Below are 21,732 nucleotides of genomic sequence, written 5' to 3'. Positions count from 1 at the left end.
TTTTTTTTTTTGCAGCAGTACAGTACAACACATGAAATACTACAGTACTGTGCAAAGGTTTTAGGCACCCCTAGCTATTGTAATGCCCTTGTTAACATTTCTATTGCTATGCTGTAAGTATTTTGTTTTAGCAGTTTCTGCAAAAGTAGTGTGTCCTGCTAGTAGAGTGTTTTGGTTTCAGCTAGAGATAAGAAGCCCTGCTGTTGAACTTAGGAGTGTTGTGTCAGCCAGTCGGGTTGGTGCAATCTGGAGAAAGTTCCAGTGAGAGCAGGACAGAGAGAGTTTTGTGACGGACAGTAGTCCTGTTTGAGTTCTTTTGGTGGGATCTGCGGAGCGAGACAAAAGGGAAGATGCCACAGAATGCCTTTGGAGAGTCCCCGTTGCAAGAAGTGCTTTGTGCAGATGAATGGCTGCAAGGAGGAAGGGCAAAACTCATAAGAGAGAGTGTCAGTTTGCTCAAGATGGTCTTTGAGGGGAGTTTGAAAATGTGGCGGGTGTTTTCACATAGACCATGGGTCTATTGCCTGAGTAAGAGATATACCCCCAAGTACCCAGCTTTGGAAGAGACGAGCTCCAATGGTTATATGCATATTAGACTGGTTTAACTGTAATTGGCCCTTTTGTTTTCTTTTCTTTTTCCCATTAACTATTTGATAGAGCTGAAATGAATAAATATACTTCCTTTGTAATTTTATGCAGTTACATTCTATTATTTCTTGCCGAGCGGTTATTGTGTATGGGCAGTATATATACAGTGGAAGGTTTCTTTAATTGAAACGACATTTCTGTTTAGTTGATGCCCAAATCATTCCAATCATAGAGGTATATTGTTTGTGAAAGGTGGCCTTCTCAGCACTGAGTCACACGGCTGTCGGCCGGGTCAGCTATTGAGCCAAGTTTGTATATGAGCCCAGTGAGAGTGTTACACTATATATATGTGCCTAAGACTTCAGCACAGTACTGTACATCAGGAATATTCTGTATGGGTCCAGTTGCCCAAGTTAGGGAAGGATATACTTGTGAAGGATGAAAGTGAAATTCACCAAATCGATTCCTCTTATAGTTGGTCGGTGAGACAAGGTGAGATTAGGCAAACTCATTTCAGGAAATGAGAAATTACCTCATTAAACATACAAAATTCTTACAGGCTTTAGGTGCAAGAATAAGATTTTCCCTGGCTGGGGTACCCATAACCAGAGGTCACAATCTCATAATAAGGGATTGCCCATTCAGGACTAATGTAAGAAACAGGCTGAGGTGCTGAATCTTTGGAACTTGCTAACCAGGAAAACTGTGGTGCCTCAGTTGTCAACATAGAAGAAGACTTACACAGAAACTGGATTACAGCAGGGAAATGGCATCAAGCTAACAGATCAGATAGGATCTTACAGAATGGTGAACAGGGAGGGGGAATCCATTGGTCTTCAAGTCTTTATACTCTTTAGTGCCTGTGAGGTCATCCAAAGTGATCTACATTCCGCTCTGGAAGACCTTTTAGAAGTGTTGCAGGAGGTACAGTGGAAAGGAAGTGTTTATTGTCAATACTAATAAATCCACTGGAATTAATAACACTTTTTCCCCACAGACTGTCACTGAGAAGCACAGGCTGAGTTTTCCCGAAACCGTTGATGAAACCCTGGATGTGTCGGAGGATGAAGGTGAGTGACAGACTCGGTGGAGGACCTCGTATTGACCTATCAGCTTGTTCTTATGGGTACCTAAGGAGATTAAATCTGCTCCTTTAAACACAACATCACACGCTGATGTATTTACAAGTTCCCAGTGCTGTCTGTATGGAGATTGTACTTTCTCCCGTGGCTGCATGGGCTTCCTGCAGGCGCTCTAGTTTCCTTCGCGCAGCCGTTTGTGAGATTTGGTTTTTTTTGCACAGGGGAGTTGATGATCGTGTTGCTGTATGCGAGATTTGTTTTGTTTTTGTGCCGGGGTGGGGGTATTGATGTTTTTCTTTGAATGACTTCCGTGGTTTCGTTTGTTTCATGGTTATCTGGAGAAGGTGAATCTCAGAGTTGTATACTGCATGCATACTTTGATTATAAATGAACCTTTGAACATTCTAAAGATGGACAGGTTAGAGCTAGAAGCATGGTGACAATTGTGGGCTGCATGCAACACATCTTCGGGCTGTGTTGGTCACAAAACAACACATTTCACTGTATGGTCTGATGTTTCAACATACATGTGACAGGTAAAGATAATCTAATCTGTATCTCATAGATCTTATTTTTATCAGGGAATCAACAAAATCCCTCCCAGAACCTGTCAATCACATTTTTTGTTGATATAAAATTAATGTTGTAAATATGACTGTATATCAACAGCCTGAAATAACAATTTATAGTTTTATGATGTATTTAAGAATTATTGAAAATTATTTCAATAATTAATTATTATGAATTCACAGTGAGAGGGCAGGAAATGCAGAAGAGCTAGTTAAAACTCAGATAAAAAGCTGAACTTAATTCAAAGTTCAAAGTAAATTTATTATCAGTGTACATATATGCTACTATATGCATCCTCTGAGATTCGTTCTTTTGCGGGCACACTCAGTAAATCCAAGAACCATAATAGAATAAGAAAAGACCACACCCAAGAGGGCGGACGATCACCCATTGTGCAAAAGACAACAAACTGCACAAATACAAAAGAGAAAATAATAAATATAAGCAATAAATATCGGGAACGTGAGATGAAGAGTCCTTGAAAGTGTGTCCATAGGTTGTAGGAACAGTTCAGTAATGGGGTAAGTGAAGTTGAAAGAAGTTATCCCCGCTAGTTCAAGGGACTGATGGTTGAGGGGTAATAACTGTTTCTGAACCTGGTGGTGTGAGTCTCGAGGCTCCTGTACCTTCCTCCTGATGGCAGCAGCGAGAAGAGAGTATAACCCGGGTGGTGGAGACCCCTGATGATGGATGCTGCTTTCCTATGACAGTGCTTCGTATAGATGTGCTCAGTGGAAGCGAGGACTTTACCCGTGATGGACTGGGCCATATATCTTGTTCCATAGAGTTGGACTAAGAGAGTTGAAGATTCAACCAGAGTTAGTGAGTCCATCACAGGACAAAAAGCTCAAAAGATCAGAACCAAGAATATTTAGGCCTGCAGAGGTGCCTGGGGAGAGTGTGTAAAGACTTGAAGGATATTCAGTGCTAGTTACACTTGCAAGGTTTATTGTTTCTGACTTCAGGGAAGCACCCTGTGTACAGGAGGAAGGGCTCAGTTTTACCCCCAGTGGTAACTAGGGAAGTGGTCAATATTTCAGACTGATCGTCGTACACAGAAGAAATGTGTACAGGTGTATGCAACGACCTGGCAGTATGTTAGGCAGTCACAATAGCTGAGAAACATCCACTGCACCCACACAGACAAAGGTGGCCAGCCATACCTCTCATCTTCTGTCTCTCTCTGTCTCCGCTGCCAGACACTGAGCCTTCCCTCTCCATGGCAAACAGCTCACTGTCTCAATAACTACTGAATTGTTAACATCATTAGAGCTGTGTAATGTGGCAGTATGATTTTGCTTGTGGATTACTAGTTATGGAGATGGTTACATGACATGATTGAAAGCAGTTTATCACTATCTCTAGCCTGGGCTGAGACAGGTATGTTCTGAAAGTAGCTCATCTGACAGACCACACTAAAACAGTTTAACATGATGTCATATAAACGCAAAAGTTCAAGATAAATTCAAAGTAAATTTATTATCAAAGTATATCTATGTCACCTTATACCTGAGATTCATTTTCTTGCAGGCAGTCACGGTAGAGTCAATGAAAAACAGCAATTCACGGCAGGGAGTACGTTAGAGAGCTACATTTTAATTAGGGTGACGACTGAGATTTTAAAGGCAGAGCTTCGCGGCAGTTTCTCTGAGTTGAAGAGCGACCAATCAGCAAGAGGCAGTGTGTAAAAAGATCTACCTTTCAGTCGGGTCCACGTTCAAGATTTAAAAGCAGAGCTTTGCACCAGTTTTCTCTGAGTTGGATAATCCACGGCAAGGAGAGCTACCTTTTAATCAGGATGGCAGTCGAGATTTTAAAGGCAGTTTCACAGTAGTTTACGAAAAAGAGCTTTGACCAGCGACCAGTTGGCGTTTGGGATTAAAGGAAGGCAGTGGCAAGCACAGCGGTTGTTGGCTGAGTGTACAGAATCAGAGCATCTTGAACCTTTAGCTCTTCAAGGTTTCGGTCAGAGAAAGCAAAAGAAAAGCTCTAGGTTAAGTTTTCTTTTCCTTCTCTTCTTTATATCTGCTCCACTAGGATAGTAGAGATGCCAGGCAGGGTAGTTGAATGCTTCTCTTGCAGGATGTGGGAAGGCAGAGAGACGCCCAATGTCCCTGACGAATACGACTGCGAGGTACATCCAGCTGCAGCTTCTAACAATCTGCGTTAAGGAGTTGGAGCTGGAACTGGATGAACTCCAGATCATTCGGGAGGCTAACAGGGTGATAGATAGAGAGGTATTTACACCCAAGGTGCAAGACACAGGAAACTGGGTGACAATCAGGAAGGGCTAAGAGATTAAGGAGCCAGTGCAGATTACCTCTGTGCCCAACAATGGGTATATTGCTTTGGAAATTGTTGGGGGGGGGGGGGTGCTTGACCTAACAGAGGAAGGTCACAATGGTGAGATCTCTGGCACTGAGCCTTCTTCTGTTACTCAGAATGGAAGGAGGGAGAAAAGGCACACTGTGGTGATAGGGGATTCGTTTGCTAGGGGAATGGACAAGAGATTCTGTGGGTGAGAACAAGATTCCCGGATGGTATGTTGCTTCCCAGATGTCAGACTCCAGGACATCTCAGATCAAGTCCTCAGCATTCTTAACTGAGAGGGTGAACAGCCAGAAATCATGGTCCATATAGGTACCAATGACTTGGGGAGGATGAGTGATGAGGTTCTGCATTGAGACTTCAGGAAGTTAGGTGCTAAGATAAAGGTCAGGACCTCCAGAGTTGTGATCTCAAGATTGCTAACTGTTGCCACATGCTACTGAGGCCAGAACTAGGAAGATTAAATAGTTTAATATGTGGCTAAGGAGTTGGTGCAGGAGAGAGGGCATAAGAGTTTTGGATCAGTGAGCTCTGTTCCAGGGAATGTTGGACTTGTACAGAAGGGATAGTTTGCACCTGAACTGGAGAGGAACTAATATCTTAGCAGGAAGACTGCACAGTGAGGCTTAAACTAGAGTTGCAAGGGGATGGGAACCAGAGTACCAGGACAATTAATGGCGAGTTTGTGGAGGCAGATGTTGGTAAGACCTCAGACAAAGTTAGGAATTGAAAGGTTGAACATGTCGTGACTAGTGTCCTGAGCTGCATATATTTCAATGCAAGAAGTATCATAGGAAAGACAGATCATACTGCTGAAGATAAGGTAGCTGGTTTACAAACAGAGGCAATGTATAGTGAAGAGAGGCTGCTGATAGGGCAAAACTGCAGACAACAGGCTGAGTTGCAATGTAAAAGGTGGACAAATTCAAAAAGGGTGAATACGGGACTGAAGGTCTTATATTTGAATGTGCACAGTATACAGAATAGGCAGGAAGGCAGAGGGCGCGGCGTTGCTCTGTTGGTAAAAAATGAAATCAAATCATTTGAAAAAGGTGACAGGGGTCATTAGGTGTTGAATCTTTATGGATAGAGCTGAGGAACTGCAAGGGAATAAAGACTCCACAACAGAAAACTCCAAACAGGAGTGAAGATGGGATCTACGAATTATAAAGGCAGATAGAAAATGCATGCCAAAAGACCAATGTTACAATAGTCACGGGGGATTTCAAGAGGGAGATTGGGAAAAGCAGGTTGGTGTTAGATTCCAAAAGGGGGAACTTCTAGAATGCCTACTACATGGCTTTTCAGAGCAGCTTGTGGTTAAGACCACTTGGGGATCAACTGTTTTGGACTGGGTGTTGTGTGATGAACCAGAGTTGATGGGAGAGTTTAAAGTAAAAGAACCCTGAGGGGAAGTGATCATAATATGATCAAATTCACCCTGAAATTTGAGAAAGAGAAGCTAAAGTCAGATGTATCAGTATTACCATGGAGTAAAGGGAATTACAGAGGCATGTGAGAGGAGCTGGCCAGAATTCAATGGAAAAGAACATGGATGACAGCAGAGCAGCAATGGCTGGAATTTCTGAAAGCAATTCAGAAGACACAGGATATATACATCCCAAAGGGGAAGAAGTATTCTAAAGGAAAGATAACAAAACCGTGGCTTACAAGAGAAGTCAAAGCCAGCATAAAAGCCAAAGAGAGGGCATATAATAGAGCAAAAATTAATGGAAAGTTAGAGAATTAGGAAGCTTTTAAGAACCAACAGAAGGACACTAAAAAGTGATTAAGAAGATAAAGACAGCAAACCACCTGGGAATGTTTTTATTATTCTATACAATATAAACATGATGTGAAACTGATTAATCCATAAAATGTGAACCTTGTTGGCAAAGGTAGTACTTACCTAATCGTTCGTTTGTTATGTACCATGTTGTATGACGTGGGTGATCGTGGTCTTTCCATGACCATGATTGTTCTTGGCAAATTTTTCTCCAGAAGAGGTTTGCCATTGCCTTCTTCTGGGCAATGTCTTTACAAGATGGGTGACCCCAGCCATTATCAATACTGTTTAGAGATTGTCTGCCTGGCATCAGTGGTCACATAACCAGGACTTGTGATGTGTACCAGCTGCTCATATGACCATCCACCACCTGCTCCCATGGCTTCACGTGACTCTGATCGGGGTGGGGGGGGTTGCTAAGTAGATGCTACACCTTGCCGAAGGCTAATGGAGGGAAGGAGCACCTTAAACCTCCTTTGGGAGGCACAGCTCCACCCCGCCATCCAATTCACTTCATACATTACCCAATTGCTCTTGAGCTGATGCTGATGAGCAGAGAATTAAGATGGTCAATTGATGGGAAGGTTAAGATATGGATATGGCTACAGATTTGGAGTCAGCTGCAGGATAGACTGGGTTAGAGTAGGTTTCCTTCCATGGAAGATATGAAAAGTTTTGCATGATAATTCATCATTGTTTTTTTTAACTCTTGATTCCATTTTAACTTAATTACATGAACTTGAACTGCCAAGTACTGTGGTGGGAAATGAACTACTTGCTCAGGACATTGATTTGTTGGAAAGAGAGGATTACTTCATAAGGAGTGGGTATGATTAACCTGTACTCACTAGCATTCGAGTCATAGAGTCATGAAGCACTATTGGACAGAAACAGGCCCTTTGGCCCACCTAGCTTATGCCTAGCTCTTTATCTGCCTAGTCCCATCTGGGAAGGATGAGAAATCATTACCCTGAAATTAAAGAGATTCTGAGAGGGATTGAAAAGTCGGAGGCCTTTTCTTCCAAGTTAAGAATATTGAAGGAGAAAATAGTGTCACAAGATGAGGGGCCAGTCGTTCTGGAATGGGATGAGGAGAAGTTTAAGTAGACTGATTAGACAATTTAATTGGTTAAATTTCAACTTGTGTGTAGATGAGTGGTGAAATCTGAGGGGAGAAGGAAATGAGATTAATGTAGAATGAGTCTGAGTGGGTCCTGATCGTTGGCCTTGGAATTCTCTCCCATGGAGAGATGGGTTTCTTCTTGCATTGTGACACACTGAAGGTGGGGATCAGTGGATCTCGACATGAAGGTGTCTTAATGTATAGGGATTGAGTGGCGAAGGATCAGCCAAGATTTTGTGGGATATTGGGGCAACTGCAAAGGGACATTGCTGCATTTGCTTCGTGTTTATTCCATGTCAGTGGGCTTTTGGTGTAGGACCCTGAGCTTATGGCATTTGGTCACAGGGATGAATTCGGCAGCCACCCCTCCCATTTGCCAGCAGCGTGGGTAGGCACTTATTGACCAGACCTAACGCAAGATAAAACATAAAGGCAGTAGACTCTGCAGATGGTACAAATCCAGAGCAAATCACACAAAGTGCTGGAGGAACCAAGCAAGTCAGGTGGCCCCTAGGGAGAGGAATAAGCATTTGACATTTTGGGCTGAGATCCTTCATCGGGACTGGTATGAAGGGTCTTGGCCTGCAACACTGACTGTGTATTCCTCTCCATAGATGCTGCCTGACCTGCTGAGTTCCTCTAGCATTTTGTGTCTTTTGCGCTGACACAAGACAACGTGTAATGAGCGCAACGTGTAAACAGCAGCAATGATTCTGGATAACTGAGCTCTGGAGATGTCCGCAAAACCATGCAATGCACCCCTTTGACAAGATGTTTGTATTTGGAGCTTTGGAATAATCCAATCAGTGGCCACTTTATTAGATCACAGGGGCGCAAACTGGTGTGGTCTTCTGGCACTGTAGCCCATTCACTTCAAGGTTTGATGTGTTGTCCGCTCAGAGATGCTCTTCTGCACACTACTGTTGTAATGTGCTATTGTCACCTTCCTATCAGCTTGAATCAGTCTGGTCATTCTCCTCTGACCTTTCTCATTAACAAGGTGTTTTCACCCACAGAGCTGCCGCTCACTGGATGGCTTATGTCTCTTGCACCATTTTCTATAAACTCTAGAGACTGTTGTGTGTGGAAAAACCCAGGAGATCAGCAGTTGCTTAGATACTCAAGCCACCCTATCTGGCACCAACAAATATTCTACGGTCAAAGTCACTTAGATCACATTTCTTCCCCATTCTGAACAGCAATTGAACCTTTTGATCATGCTTTTATGCATTGAGCTGATGACACATGATTGGCTGATTAGATGTTTGCGTTAACAAACAGATATACCTAATGATGTGGCCACTGAGTGTATATTGCTCCTCTCACAGTGTCATAAAGAAGGTAATAATTTGGAAACGAATAGCTGACAGGGTTGTGAGTGCTCTGATTACTGTAGTCTTAATGTCACTTCTCTTGCTTTCTAGGCAACCCCCACACTGTCCTAGGTAGGAGTTTGCTTTCTGCTTCAAGTACCTGTCACAGTGGCCAGTGTTGACCTTGCTGAGGCAGAATCTCATTCCAGGCATTCTCATGCTGCAGAACATTGAAGCAACATGAAACTGAACCATATGTATTTCTCTCTATTCCATCTCTCTGCTGTGCTTACACCACCTTTCAATTTTACCTCAGCTTGGCCTCATAATGTGCTGTTACCATTCCAGCTTTGGGAAGGTGGGGGAGGTTTAGCTCTCTACTGAAATAGTTTTGGAGAAATTTCCAGGATCTTGGATTCAGAGAGGTTTAGGTCTAAAACAGCCAATGCTCATCTCCACTCAGATATATTATTCATCTTTGATTGGTTGGAGAGGAGAAAATGGGTCTCTTGCTATTGGCTGACATGTTGCCTTGGTTGTGTGTTGATATGGTTTATGGGGTGCTATGTAGACAATGGCGTAGGCAGCATACTGCTCAGCAGGTCAAACGAGGCATGGATAGGTCCGAGGAGGGAAAGGATTGCGACACATGCAGTACTTGTGGAACATGTTTGATGATTTCTCAACCTCTTTGATTGACAGGAGAAGATGTCCTTGGAGTAGATGCAAACAAGTACCTGAAACAGGATGACTCAAAGGAGCCGGAAGATGACTACTTATCTGCAAAGAAGACATCTGATTTTGATATGTAAGGTTCATTGGGGTGGAAACACATTTTCTGCCGCATGCCCTGATTATGTATTGTAAAGATATGTATGCAATGAACATACAACAGAGGATGAATTCCTACACAACTGTTTATGTGCACACAAGTGTTGAAGTCCATTAGTTGGGGACTGAGCATTGCTTGGTACCATAACATCACAATGATCAACAGAGCCAGAAATAGTGAAATTATCTCCACACTCCAATGGTGGTTGAAGGGTCACATGTTGCCTTTTACCTTCCAGATCATTTATTATCAAAGTACATATATGTCACTATATAGAACCCTGAGATTCTTTTAGAATAACAAATCTATAGAATAGTAACTATAACAGGATCAATGAAAGACCAAGTAGAGTGCATAAGACAAAAAACTTTGCAAATGCAAATACAAATAAATAGCAATAAATAACAAGAACATGAGATGAAGAGTCCATGAAAGTGAGTCCATTGGTAGTGGGAACATTTCAGTGATGGGGACCTGAAGTGAAGCTGAGTGAAGTTATCCCTTTTTGTTCAAGAGCCTGATGGCTGAGGGGTAGCAACTGTTCCTGAACATGGTGGTGTGAGTCCTCTTTCCATACTGAACCTGAAAAACCGGTTTAGGTTGAAATAATAGTGGAAAATTTAAACAGAGGTGTTGCAAGTGTATTCTATTTCTCCATTAGACATATTGTCACCCCATGTTCTTCATTATTCACTGTGGGGAGAGAGAGCATAAGAACATCTGGCCATCTGGCCCATCGAGCTTGCTCTGCCATTCAATAAGCTCATGGCTGATCTGGCCATGGACTCATCTCCCCGTCCCTGCCTTTTCCCCATAAACCTTAATTCCCCTACTATGCAAAAGTCTATCCAACCTTGTCTTAAATATATTTACTGAAGTAGCCTCCACTGCTTCATTGGGCAGAGAATTCCACTGATTATTTGGGCTGAGAATTCCACAGAGAAACCCATGAATTTGTTATCTAAGTAAATAGATGCCACCTTCTAGTATCTTGTGATTCATTGTCTTGCAGGCATTTTCAGAAAAATAAGGAAACAATAGAACTTAGGAAAAACTGTACACGAGCAAAGACTGGCAAACAACCAATGTACAAAAGAAGACAAATTGTGCAGATAGATAGATGGATGGATGATACTGAGAACATGAGTTGTAGAGTCCTTGAAAATGAGTCTGTAGGTTGTAGAATCAGTTCAGAGTTGAGGTTAGTGAAGTTATCCATGCTGGTTCAGGAGCCTGATGGTTGTAGAGTAATAACTGTTTTTCTACCTGGTGGTGGGGAATTAAGCCTTCTGTAACTCCTGCCTGATGGTAGTAACAAGAAGAGTACATGGCTTGGATGCTGGGGACCATAAAATATAGTAGAAGAATTAGGTCTATTTGGTCCATCAAGTCTGCTCTGCCATTTCATCATGGCTGATCCATTTTCTCTTTCAGCCGCAGTCTCCAGCCTTCTCCTCGTAACCCTTCATGCCTTGACGAATCAAGAATCCATCAACCTCTGTCTTAAATATACTCAATGACTTGGCTCCCACAGCCGCCTGTGGCAACGAATTCCACAGATTCACTACTCTTTGGCTAAAGAAATTCCTCCTTATTTCCATTCTGAGGCTGTGTCCTCTGGTCTTAGACTTCCCCACCATAGGAAACATCCTCTTCACATCCGCTTTATCGAGACCTTTCAAAGTTCCATAGGTTTCAATGAGGTCACCCTTCATTCTTCTGAATTCCAGTGAGAAAATGCCCAGAGCCATCAAGCGCTTTTTATATGACAAACCATTCAATCCCAGAATCATTTTTGTGAACCTCCTTTGAACCCTCTCCAATGTCAGCATAATGGGACAGTGGGAATTCAGCCTGTAGGTAACTGAGGAACCTTGGTAAATAGCCACGGTCAGATGTAGGACACAACCAAAGGTCCAAGGCAAGGAATGGCGTAGGGCTGGTGCACTGAGTCTTGATTCCAATGGTGAAGGTATCAAGAAGAGGAAGTGCCAAGATGACCGTGTACCTGGAGAAACAAAAGAGGGAATGGGTGTGAGTTTCTTTGTGTTTGTCATTCCTTCCAGATCTTACTCTCCTGCTGTACAGAGAATGTCATTTGCTGCACCAGAAGTCATGGCTGCAAAGGACCAGATCACAGTCCAGGGAGAGCAGGTATGGATCCTTCCTCAGGCTTGTTTGTGTTGGGATTGGACTTCAGTAGCCATGACTGTAGAACACAGGTTGTGATGTTTCAATTATCCTCTTCTGTGCTCCTTTTTACTTAACACTTCTGACATTTTCTTCCACTTTCCATTCAGCAGAAGTGTCAATCTCAACACCTCTACAAGTGAGCCCTCTATAAATCGCAGGCTCAGATTAAAGATTAGCTTTAAAGATTCAAAAATCAAGTACAATTATTATCAAAGTATATATGTAGTTTATAACCCTGAGATTCATCTTCCCACAGACAGCCACAAAACAAAGAAACACCATCAAATCCATTCATGGTCTTCCATCTGTCTTTAATCTGAGAAGTTCAAAACTTTTGCCTGTCCATCCCTTGCATGTAACTTATGAATGTTATGCACAGTCGATCATTACTTTTTCTTCCATCAATTTTTCCCAACTCTGCAAGATGTTCGATGCTTCTCTTTCCTCAGTTCACATCCCTGAAACTCCAGCTGCTGTTTCCTGATTTATGATATCTGCTCGCTCCTTATTCCAGCTTTTCGCTACACTTCCTCATTTGTTACTCTGTCCTTCCATGATATTTTCATCATTCTTCTCAGAAAACACATTTCTGAAGCTTCGAGTCTTTCCTCGTTCCTTCCAAAGTTCAAAGGTTGAAAGGTTCAAAGGTTCATTTTAGCATCAGAGAATGTATACCGTACACAACCTGAAGCTCCTACTCTTCACAAACGTTCACGAAACAAGGAAGTAATTCTAACATACACAGTTTAAAGGTCAATATCTGTAACCGCTGGTCAATTCTGTATAAAAATGGCATTTCTTTGTTCAGACTTCAGAGCGGTATGGTGACAGGGGTCATGCTTTTCTCCTTGTGCCCGAGTAAAATAAAATATGATTGAGGAATGGGTGTGAGTTTTCAGAGTCCAGTTTGTCATCAGTGACGCCGGAACGTAGCTTGCTTGTGCTCTGTGTGGAGTGAACTTGTCTCACCTGTGTTTCCCCTTTCCCTATGTCCTATGTGCAGCAGCAGGCTTCCATCTCCCTGTCCAAGGACCTTGACGAGGATTCCTTCACTCCCAGCAGCCCGGCCACTGAGACCTCTGACAACATCAGCCCGATTGCTAGCCCCATCCACACAGGGTAAGTGGGCTTGCACGGGGCGCCCGTTCGTAGTGTGAGATTATTGAGCTTCTCCCCAGTGTTTATGTACTGTACACGTCTTCTGCAGACTCACTGGGGAAGTGAGTCTGGGACAACTAGACTGGAGGTCACCTCACGCAGCCTCTCTCTCATTTTATCTCCATTAGTGAACTCAGCATTCCTGTTGCAACAATGTACGATAGCACGACCTCTATTGACAGTGCCACCATGGTCCATCATGGGTAAGTGGTACATGTGAGGAGGTAGTCAGCCTCCTTCCACTGCCTCTCCTTCACTCTTGCCTTTCCATCTTTCTCCTCCTCAGAGTACTCAAGGTTAAAATCAGCTCCTCAACCCCCCCCCCCCCCACTTCTTCAGGGGATGTAGAGTGCTCGCCCCAGAGAAAATCCACATCTGGCAACTTCTCTCTGTCTGTCTTGTTCTTGTGTTTTAGTAGTGAGTCCACCAGTAGTCCAGCTGTGGAGACATCCCCTTGTATCACACCTCATCCTAATCCTGTCAGGTCCAGGTAAGTGAGGACAGAAAATGCAGCTGGTTCGTTGTGAAGCTGGGCACCTTTGCAACAACTCCTATGCAGTCTGCTGCAGCTTCCAGCTCTAGCCACCCTGCCAGCAACGCTGAGGCTGTGTCAGCTGCACACTGGGCCACAAAGTCCCCACAGACAGTCATACCAGTGCAGGAGCTAGAGTTGTGGGGTGGTGGGTGGTGGGTGGTTGCAGCCAGAGTATTGGAATTCGAATTCATTTAATATCGTCACATATGCCAAGGAAAGTGAAAAGCTCGTTTTACATACTGTTCATACAGATCAATTCAGTGCGCAGTTCATTGAAGTAGTACAAGGTAAAACAATAATAGAATACCTTCTAAGGCATCCGTTAGTCTTGCGAGACCATGGATCTGCACCTGGAAAGTCTTCACTCTCCAGGGCGCAGGCCTGGGCAAGGTTGTATGGAAGACCAGCAGTTGCCCATGCTGCAAGTCTCCCCTCTCCACGACACCAATGTTGTCCAAGGGAAGGGCATTAGGACCCATACAGCTTGGCACCAGTGTCGTTGCAGAGCACTGTGTGGTTAAGCGCCTTGCTCAAGGACACAACACGTTGCCTCGGCTGGGGCTGGAACTCACGACCTTCAGGTCGCTAGTCCAATGCCTTAACCACTTGGCCACGTGCCCACAATAATAGAATAAGGTTAGAGAGAAAGTGCATTGCAGGTAGGCAATAAGATGCAAGGGCATAACAAGACAGACTGTGAGGTCAAGAGTCCATCTCATTGGAATTAGGGAACCAATTTATAGTTTTACAGCAGCAGGGTAGAAGCCGTCCTCAAGCCTGATAGTTTTTTTTCTATCTTTCAGGTTTTTGTACCTTGTATATTGAAAGGCCTAGATAGAGTGGACATGGAGGTGATGTTTCCTGTAGTGGAGGAGTCTAGGACCAGAGTGCACAGCACCTGGAAACAGAAATGAGGAGGAATTTCTTGAGTCAGAGGATGGTGAATCTGTGGAGCGCATTACCACAGACAGATGTGGAAGCCGAGTCATTCAAAATGTTTAACGTGGAGGTTGATTGATTCTTGATTAGTAAGGATGTTAAAGATTACAGGGAGAAGACAGGAGAACGGGGTTGACAGGGACACAAAAATCAACCATGGTAGAATGGCAGAGCAGACTCGATGGGCTGAAAGGTCTAATTCTGCTCCCATGTCTTATGGTCTAATGGGCAACCAGAACTGCACACAATTCCAGAGGTACGAGGAAGATTAGGGTCAGGGTCAGACTGCACTCAAGTCCAAGGGCAGGAGGCAAACTGGGTTCTGCTTCTGGGTCAGAGGGCAGATGGGGTTAGGGCTCGACTGGGCACAGAGCAGACCAGGGTCAGCAGGAGTGGGGGAAGGCAAAGAGGGCTCAGGGTTTGGAGTCACAGAGTAAACTCTGGTCAGAGATCCCAAGGGCAGATAGAGCTCAGTCACCAGGGTAAAATTGGCATCAAGGATCGCTGTTATGGCTTTTTTTGGCAGTAGCTGTGAATGCAAGTTCCAAGATTAGGTCACACCCCCCTCCCCCATCAATGTCAAATTAGATTTTGTTTAGTCTGATAGATTAGCTCATCTGTAGTGGATTCATTCCAAAGTTATGTCACCCCTATCAATGTCAGAGGAGTTTGTGTTTAGTCTGAAAGATTAACTCATCTGTGGGGAATTAATTTGTGATTAGTTAATTAGTCTAATAGTTTAATCAATCAGTGTCAGGTGACATTGTGATTGATTATTTAGTCTCATACTCTGTCTAGCCCATCACTCTTGGAGTTTATCTCCTATCAGTACATTCAATACTGCAGATTTAAAGATTAAATTGCAAAGAGCAGTTTTACATCGGCTTGAATGAAACAGATTAAGGGATAATCCAGTAGATATGGTTAAAGTAGACTGTGACAAACTGTTTCATTAATCAGGCAACTGTATTAAAGAGCTTAAAATGTAGAGGTGTAAAGAAGGCATCCATTAGTCTCGCGAGACCACGGATCTGCGCCTGGAAAGTCTTCACTCTGGAGACTCAAATTCCTTCTCTGGAGAGTGAAAGGTGTAAAAAGCATAGGTTTATGTTGAAGGGGCAAAGATTGAAGAAGACGTGTGGAAGTTGTGACAACTTACTAACTGCCCATCATGTCACTGATGTTTAGGGTAGGAGTGACCATTCTCTGTCTGCCCCTGGTCATCTTCTCCATTGTGCCTCAGCTGTGGTTCATTTCTGCCTCTACGCCACAGGCAAGGGTTAAGTGCAGATAGTGTGCAACCAGCCCAGGCGAGGAAGGACTTTTCAGAAAGGCTTTGGGAGAGCATGGCTTCCCTTTGCACAGCAAGGGACTGGAGCCATTTGGCATACAGAGACAAGATAAGGGTGCAACGAAAGGGTGCAAGGCACACATGCACCGACTTGTGGTCAATCATGGTCAAATTCAAGTTAAATTTGAACTTGAATTACTACAAAGTATCATTGATTGTTAGCTGGTACTTTTAAGACTTGTATTGTGAATGGCAATTAAACTTGCAAATAAGGAATTTGACACTAGGTTGCCAATACCAGTAACTGCTTGTCAATTCCATATAAAGATGGTGTTTCCCCGTTCAGACTTCAGAACCTTGTGGTGATGGGGGCTGTGCTGTTCTCCTTGCACACAAGTAAATAAAGCAGGGGTTCCTAACCCTTTTTACGTCACGGACCAATACCATTAAGCAAGGGTCGGGAGCCCCTGAAATAAAGTGCAATTGAGGGATGCGTGTGAGTTTTCAGAGTCCAGTTGATCTGCAGCAATGTGTGAGGCAAGGTTTTGTACACAGAATGGGGGTTCAGTGCCTGGAATGCATTGCTAAGGGAAGTGGTAGAAACAGGTACGACAGCGGTTCTGAAGTGGCACTTGGACACACACGCGAATGGGGCGGCACGGTAGCATAGTGGTTAGCACAACGATTTACAGTACAGGTGACCCGTGTTCAATTCTCGCCACTGCCCATAGAGAGTTTGTACGTTTTCCCCGTGACTGCTCTGGTTTCTCCCACAGTCCAAAGGCATACCAGTTGGTAGGTTAATCAGTGTAAATTGGGAGATTGAGGGCGGAGTGGCTTGATAAAACAAACAAGTGAACAGGGAGGGTCTGGGGGAATATAGACCAGGTGAAGGCAGATGACATTAGTTTAACTTGGCAATAAGGTCAACACAGATGAGATGGGATGAAGGGCCTTCTCCTACACAATAAACGTTATCAAGGAATGCTTCAGCAAGTGACTGTGGAATGATTCACCTCCCCCCCACCCCAAATACAGCTGCCTGTGGTAATTGTAGGGTTGGTTTGGGTACTTGAGGACTGAGGACCCTAACAAGTAAATACAGACCCAGCCTTGATCTCATCGAATGGTGGAATACATAATATCTGGGGCAGTTTGGACATTCCTTCTGGCATAAATCAGGAGAGAACTACCTTGTTGCTCTGGAAAATGGTTCCTTGGTCATAATTTCTACTGACAAATTTACCCCTCCCCTCAATGAACAGCTGCTTTCAAGAGAGGCAGAGTGATTAGGTGCTGCCCCAGACGTATGACTCAGCTGGTCTGTGTCGGACATGTACTGTGGTTGACATTGTGATATGTGCAAACCAAATGTTACTCGCTCGTATTGAAGACAGTAATGGTCATTTTCTCCAGAGTTACTCTACCGGACGTCAGCAAATGTCAGACATGAGTGCAGTGGGTTGATGCATGTTATAAACAAGAGAGATTCTGCAAGTGCTGGAAATCCTGAGCAATGCTAGAAAAATGTTTGAGAAACTCAGCAAGTAGGACAGTATCTGTGGAGGGTAATAAACCGTTGATATTTTAGGCCATGATTTTTCATTAGGACTACAAAGGAAGGTGGGAGAAGGCGGAATAAGAAGGTGGGGAAGGGAAAGGGGTGCAAGCTGACAGGTGATAAGTGTGGGAGGGAGAGAGTGGGTGGGTTGGGTGAGGAGATGAAGTAAGAATCTGGGAGGTGATCGCTGAACAAGCTACAGGGCTAAAGAAGGAGAAATCTGATACAAGAGGAGAGTTGACCATGGAACAAAGGGTAGGAGGTGAAGGGTGGGTGTATATTGATCTGCACAGAAACAGAAATGCCAAGGAAGGCCTAATCCATGGATCCAATTAAGAAGCTTAAACGTTATGTATTGGACATCTTCAACATAAGTTACGGCTACACATCAGCACACTAACGCTGTTCATATATTAGATTAGGCCTGCGGATACACAGAAATGAATGTTAGTACAATCTTCAGAATACCAGCTTAGTTTGGTGTGTTACTAATGCCTCATAACTATAAAATACATTCAAAGGGTGACATTCTGCTAAAGAGGCAGTAAGCGGGCTTTTAATTGCTGAGCTTTACTGTAAATTTAATGAATATTTTGAATCTCTTATCTGGAGTGTTTTGTTTGCCTCCAGCTTCTTTCTAACAGCTTTCCTAATAAGTGTCTGCTGGCAGGCTCTGAGCTTATTTGTAAATCCATATCCAAAGCTTTAAACAGTGTGATTTTCACTGAAGCATCCTGGCTTTGAAATGTTCCTTTTGTTTTTGTGTGTGAGAGAAGAACTGTACTCCAAATGAAGCTTCTCACTGTCACCACAGAGTAAGTAAAATTCTCAAGAGGGCTGATGCAGGGCAAGAGGGGTTCAGGAGGCTCTGGATGCAAGATAAACTGCAAACGGGGATTTTCCGTCTGGCTGCACACATTGCAGGACTGTGCGATGGAGACAAGTTCCTAAGCAATCATTTGAGTCTACACATACCCCAAAAAAAATGGTCGAGTTTATCGTCATGTGCAGAACTACCTGTGTGCACAGGTGCAATGAAAAACTTACTCACAGCAACACCACAAGCAAATCGTATCAGAGACACAATATCTGCATAAATTATGCAAGAAAGAACATCATTAGAAGGAAAAAAAGCAGGTGTTACAACCATGTAAACTGAGGTGAACATATTAAGAGGATCAGAAAGCTACAAACATTGGGTTATTATGGTTACATCTACTGAGGAAAAGCCGAAGTCAAGGCCAAGTTTAGCATATACATCTCTGTATCAGAATCAGGTTTAATACCACGGGCAAATGTCATGAAATTTGTTGTTACGTGGCATTAACTATGAATTACAGTAAGTACATATATTGAAAAAGTTAAATTAAATAAGTAATACAAAAACAAAAATCAAAAAAGATAGTGAGGTAGTATTCATGGATTCAATCTCCATTTGGAAATGGGATAGCAGAAGGGAACAGGCTGTTCCTGAATCTTTGTGTGTGCCTTCAGGCTCCTGTACCTCCTTCCTCATGATACCAATGAGAAGAGGGATGTCCTGGGCGATGGGTGACAACCTTTTGAGACACCACTCCTTGAAGATGTCCTGGGTACTGGGGATACACGCGTGCACAGGGTGCAAGGGGAACCTTACTGGTAGCAGTGTCTCAGGCACGTGGCATCATATGGACAAAATTCACAATAAAAAAACAAATTATACACACTTTTACAAGAAAGAACACAATTAGAACAAAAAAAATCAGTTTTGGTGCAAAGTGATCATACTGTTGCTGAACTTTAGTAATAAGGGTGGTGCTGGTTGGTTCAACTAAAACACACAACATTCTAGAGGAACTAACCGGGTCATGCAGCATCTATAGAGGGAAAAAATTTGCAAGAAGATCTTTGTTTTCCATGCCATCCAGTCAGAGCATTACAAAATTAAAGAAATCAAGGTTATCCCAGGGAAAATCAATAATGAAATGTAGAATAGAGTGCAGTGCAGGCACTAAGGTGTAAGGTGTCATTCATGATGAGGTAGATGTGCGGTCAAAAGTCCATCCTATCGTACAAGAGATCCATTGATAGGCATCCGTTAGTCTCATGAGAACATGGATTTGCGCCTTGGAAGGTTTCCAGGGCGCCGGCCTGGGCAAGGTTGTATGGAAGACCAGCAGTTGCCCATGCTGCAAGTCTTCCCCTCTCCACGTCACCGATGTGTCCAAGGGAAGGGCATTAGGACCCATACAGCTTGGCACCGGTGTCGTCGCAGAGCAATGTGTGGTTAAGTGCCTTGCTCAAGGACACACATGCTACCTCAGCCAAGGCTCAAACTAGCAACTTTCAGATCACTGGACGAACGCCTTAACCACTTGGCCACGCGCCAACACGAGAGATCCATTATTAGTCATAACCACAGTCTATTCAGCAGTTAATGCCTGAGCAGCAAATCAGGCCCAAAGAGCTTGGTCTGTGTTCAATGGTTCTATTCATACTAGGGAATGTCTACAATATGCAACCTGAAATTCTTACTCTCTGCAGACATCCATGAAACAGAAGGAAGAAAAACAAAGAATGAATGACAGGAAAAATGTTAGCTCAAAACGGCTCTTCCCACTCCCATGCACAAGCAGCAGCAAAGCATCAACCCTCCCCCTACCTATTCCAGCAAAAGCAATTAGCCTCCCCATCACCCACCATGCAAACAATAGCAAAGTCCCTAAGCTGACCATGATCCAGAATCCACCCACGAGTTTGACATCCAGTGGCTCTCTCGCTCACTAACAAGGGAGAGAGAGCTATCACTCCCAAAACAGCGAGAGGGAAAACTAACAGCTCGCTGTTTCAATGCTACAGTCAGCAGCGTCACTCTTATTTTGAGTTAGAATAATTGGCATTAAATCGCCAATGAAGATCATTCACGTCATGGGATATGAATTGATCAAGTCAGCCCTTTAAATGGTCCTGTGACATTCCCTGGGACATCCCACAGATTGTGGACGTTGCTCTGTGTACTGACGCGCTGTCTCTCTTGGCAGATTTTTGGTGAGCTTCATGGTGGACGCCCGAGGAGGCTCCATGAGAGGCAGCCGACACAACGGGATGCGTGTCGTAATACCGCCGCAAACCTGCAACGCCCCCACGCGCATCACCTGCCGGCTGGTGAAGTCGCAGAAGCTGGTGAGCCCACCGCCACTGGTGGAAGGAGAAGGGATGGGAAGCAGGGTGATTGCCCTGGGGCCAGCTGGCACCCGCTTCCAGGGGTGAGTGCATGGGTCTCGGGTGGGTGGTGGACGGAAGGATTGGGCTGCTCTGCCAAGCCGGAAGTGCTGATCAGGGGAGAGAGGGTAGAGGCTGGCCTAGTCATTGAGTCATACAGAAGTAGGTCCCTCAGCCTAACTTGACCATGCTAATCAATATTCCCATCAAAGCTAGTCCCAAAGTTTAGAGTCTAAACCCTTCTTGTCCATGTATTTATCCAAATGCCTTTTAAACATTGCTATTGTACCTGTCCCTTCCTCTGGCAGATCATCGTTTGTATACACCATGCTCTAAGTGAAGAAGTTGTCCCTCAGGTTCCTTTTAAATTTTTCACCTCTCACCCCAAGCCTATACCCTCTAGTTTTACTTCCCCTTCCCTGGGAAAAAGACTGTGTGTGTGTTAACCCTGTCCATGCCCCTCATAGTCATGGAGCACTACAGAACAGAAACAGGCCATTTGGTCCATCCATGCTAGCCTGGTCTGCCTAGGCCCATCTACCTACACCTGGACCACAGCCTTCCATATCCATTTCATCCACGTACTAATTCAAACTGAACCCACATCTACCGCCTCTGCTGGTAGGTCACTCCACTCTCGCACAACCCTCTGATTTTTTACACCTCTATAAGGTCACTTCTCAATCTCCCATGTTCCAAGAAATAAAATCATAGTCTGCTTAAGTTCTCTCTATAACTTGTTCTGGGTGGTGGGGTGGAGATACGTCTCTACCGAAGAAGGTGTAAGGCGCTCCTTCACTCCACTAGCTCACTGGTCACCTTTGGGCAAGGTGTAGCACCCCCACACCCCTCCGATCAGAGTCACGTGAAGCCATCAGAGCAGGTGGTGGGTGGTCGTATGAGTAGCCGGTGCATTTCACAAGTCCTGGTTCCGTGATCGCTAACGCCACTGATGAGCATTGATAGTGGCTGGGGTCACCCATCTTGTAGAGTCACTCCCCAGGAGGCAATGGCAAGCAACTTCTGCAAAAAAATTTCCAAGGACGATCATAGTCATGAAAAGACCTCGATCACCCACATCATATGACATGGCACGTAACAAATGAATGATAACTTGTCCTCGCCCAGAACTCGAGGATGCTGAGATGCCCCTGAGTCCTGACAGCGTCCTTGTAAGCCTGCTCTGCACTCTTTCCGGTTTAACAATGTCCTCCTTATAAAAGGATGCCCTA

The 21,732-nt window shown here is 44.1% G+C and overlaps 1 protein-coding gene across 8 annotated transcripts in view; it reads left to right on the top strand.

Annotated features, from left to right (window-relative positions):
- Nucleotides 1–21,732, top strand: part of LOC140201862 (ankyrin-1-like) — a 302,101-nt gene that overhangs the window by 192,232 nt on the left and 88,137 nt on the right. For 5 of the 8 annotated variants that reach the window (XM_072266606.1, XM_072266608.1, XM_072266605.1 and 2 more), the window contains 7 exons: nt 1,586–1,658; nt 9,493–9,598; nt 11,689–11,776; nt 12,819–12,934; nt 13,102–13,176; nt 13,389–13,463; nt 20,320–20,544. In XM_072266606.1, the coding sequence (XP_072122707.1) occupies nt 1,586–1,658; nt 9,493–9,598; nt 11,689–11,776; nt 12,819–12,934; nt 13,102–13,176; nt 13,389–13,463; nt 20,320–20,544 (758 nt within the window). The remainder of the gene's footprint in view (nt 1–1,585; nt 1,659–9,492; nt 9,599–11,688; nt 11,777–12,818; nt 12,935–13,101; nt 13,177–13,388; nt 13,464–20,319; nt 20,545–21,732) is intronic. The other 3 variants (XM_072266601.1, XM_072266602.1, XM_072266603.1) reach the window with 3 other exon arrangements.

This window comes from Mobula birostris, chromosome 8, assembly GCF_030028105.1.
Source record: "Mobula birostris isolate sMobBir1 chromosome 8, sMobBir1.hap1, whole genome shotgun sequence".
Taxonomy (NCBI): domain Eukaryota; kingdom Metazoa; phylum Chordata; class Chondrichthyes; order Myliobatiformes; family Myliobatidae; genus Mobula; species Mobula birostris.
The sequence above is the reverse complement of the archived record's forward strand: the minus strand, read 5'-3'. Positions and strand labels throughout refer to the sequence as shown.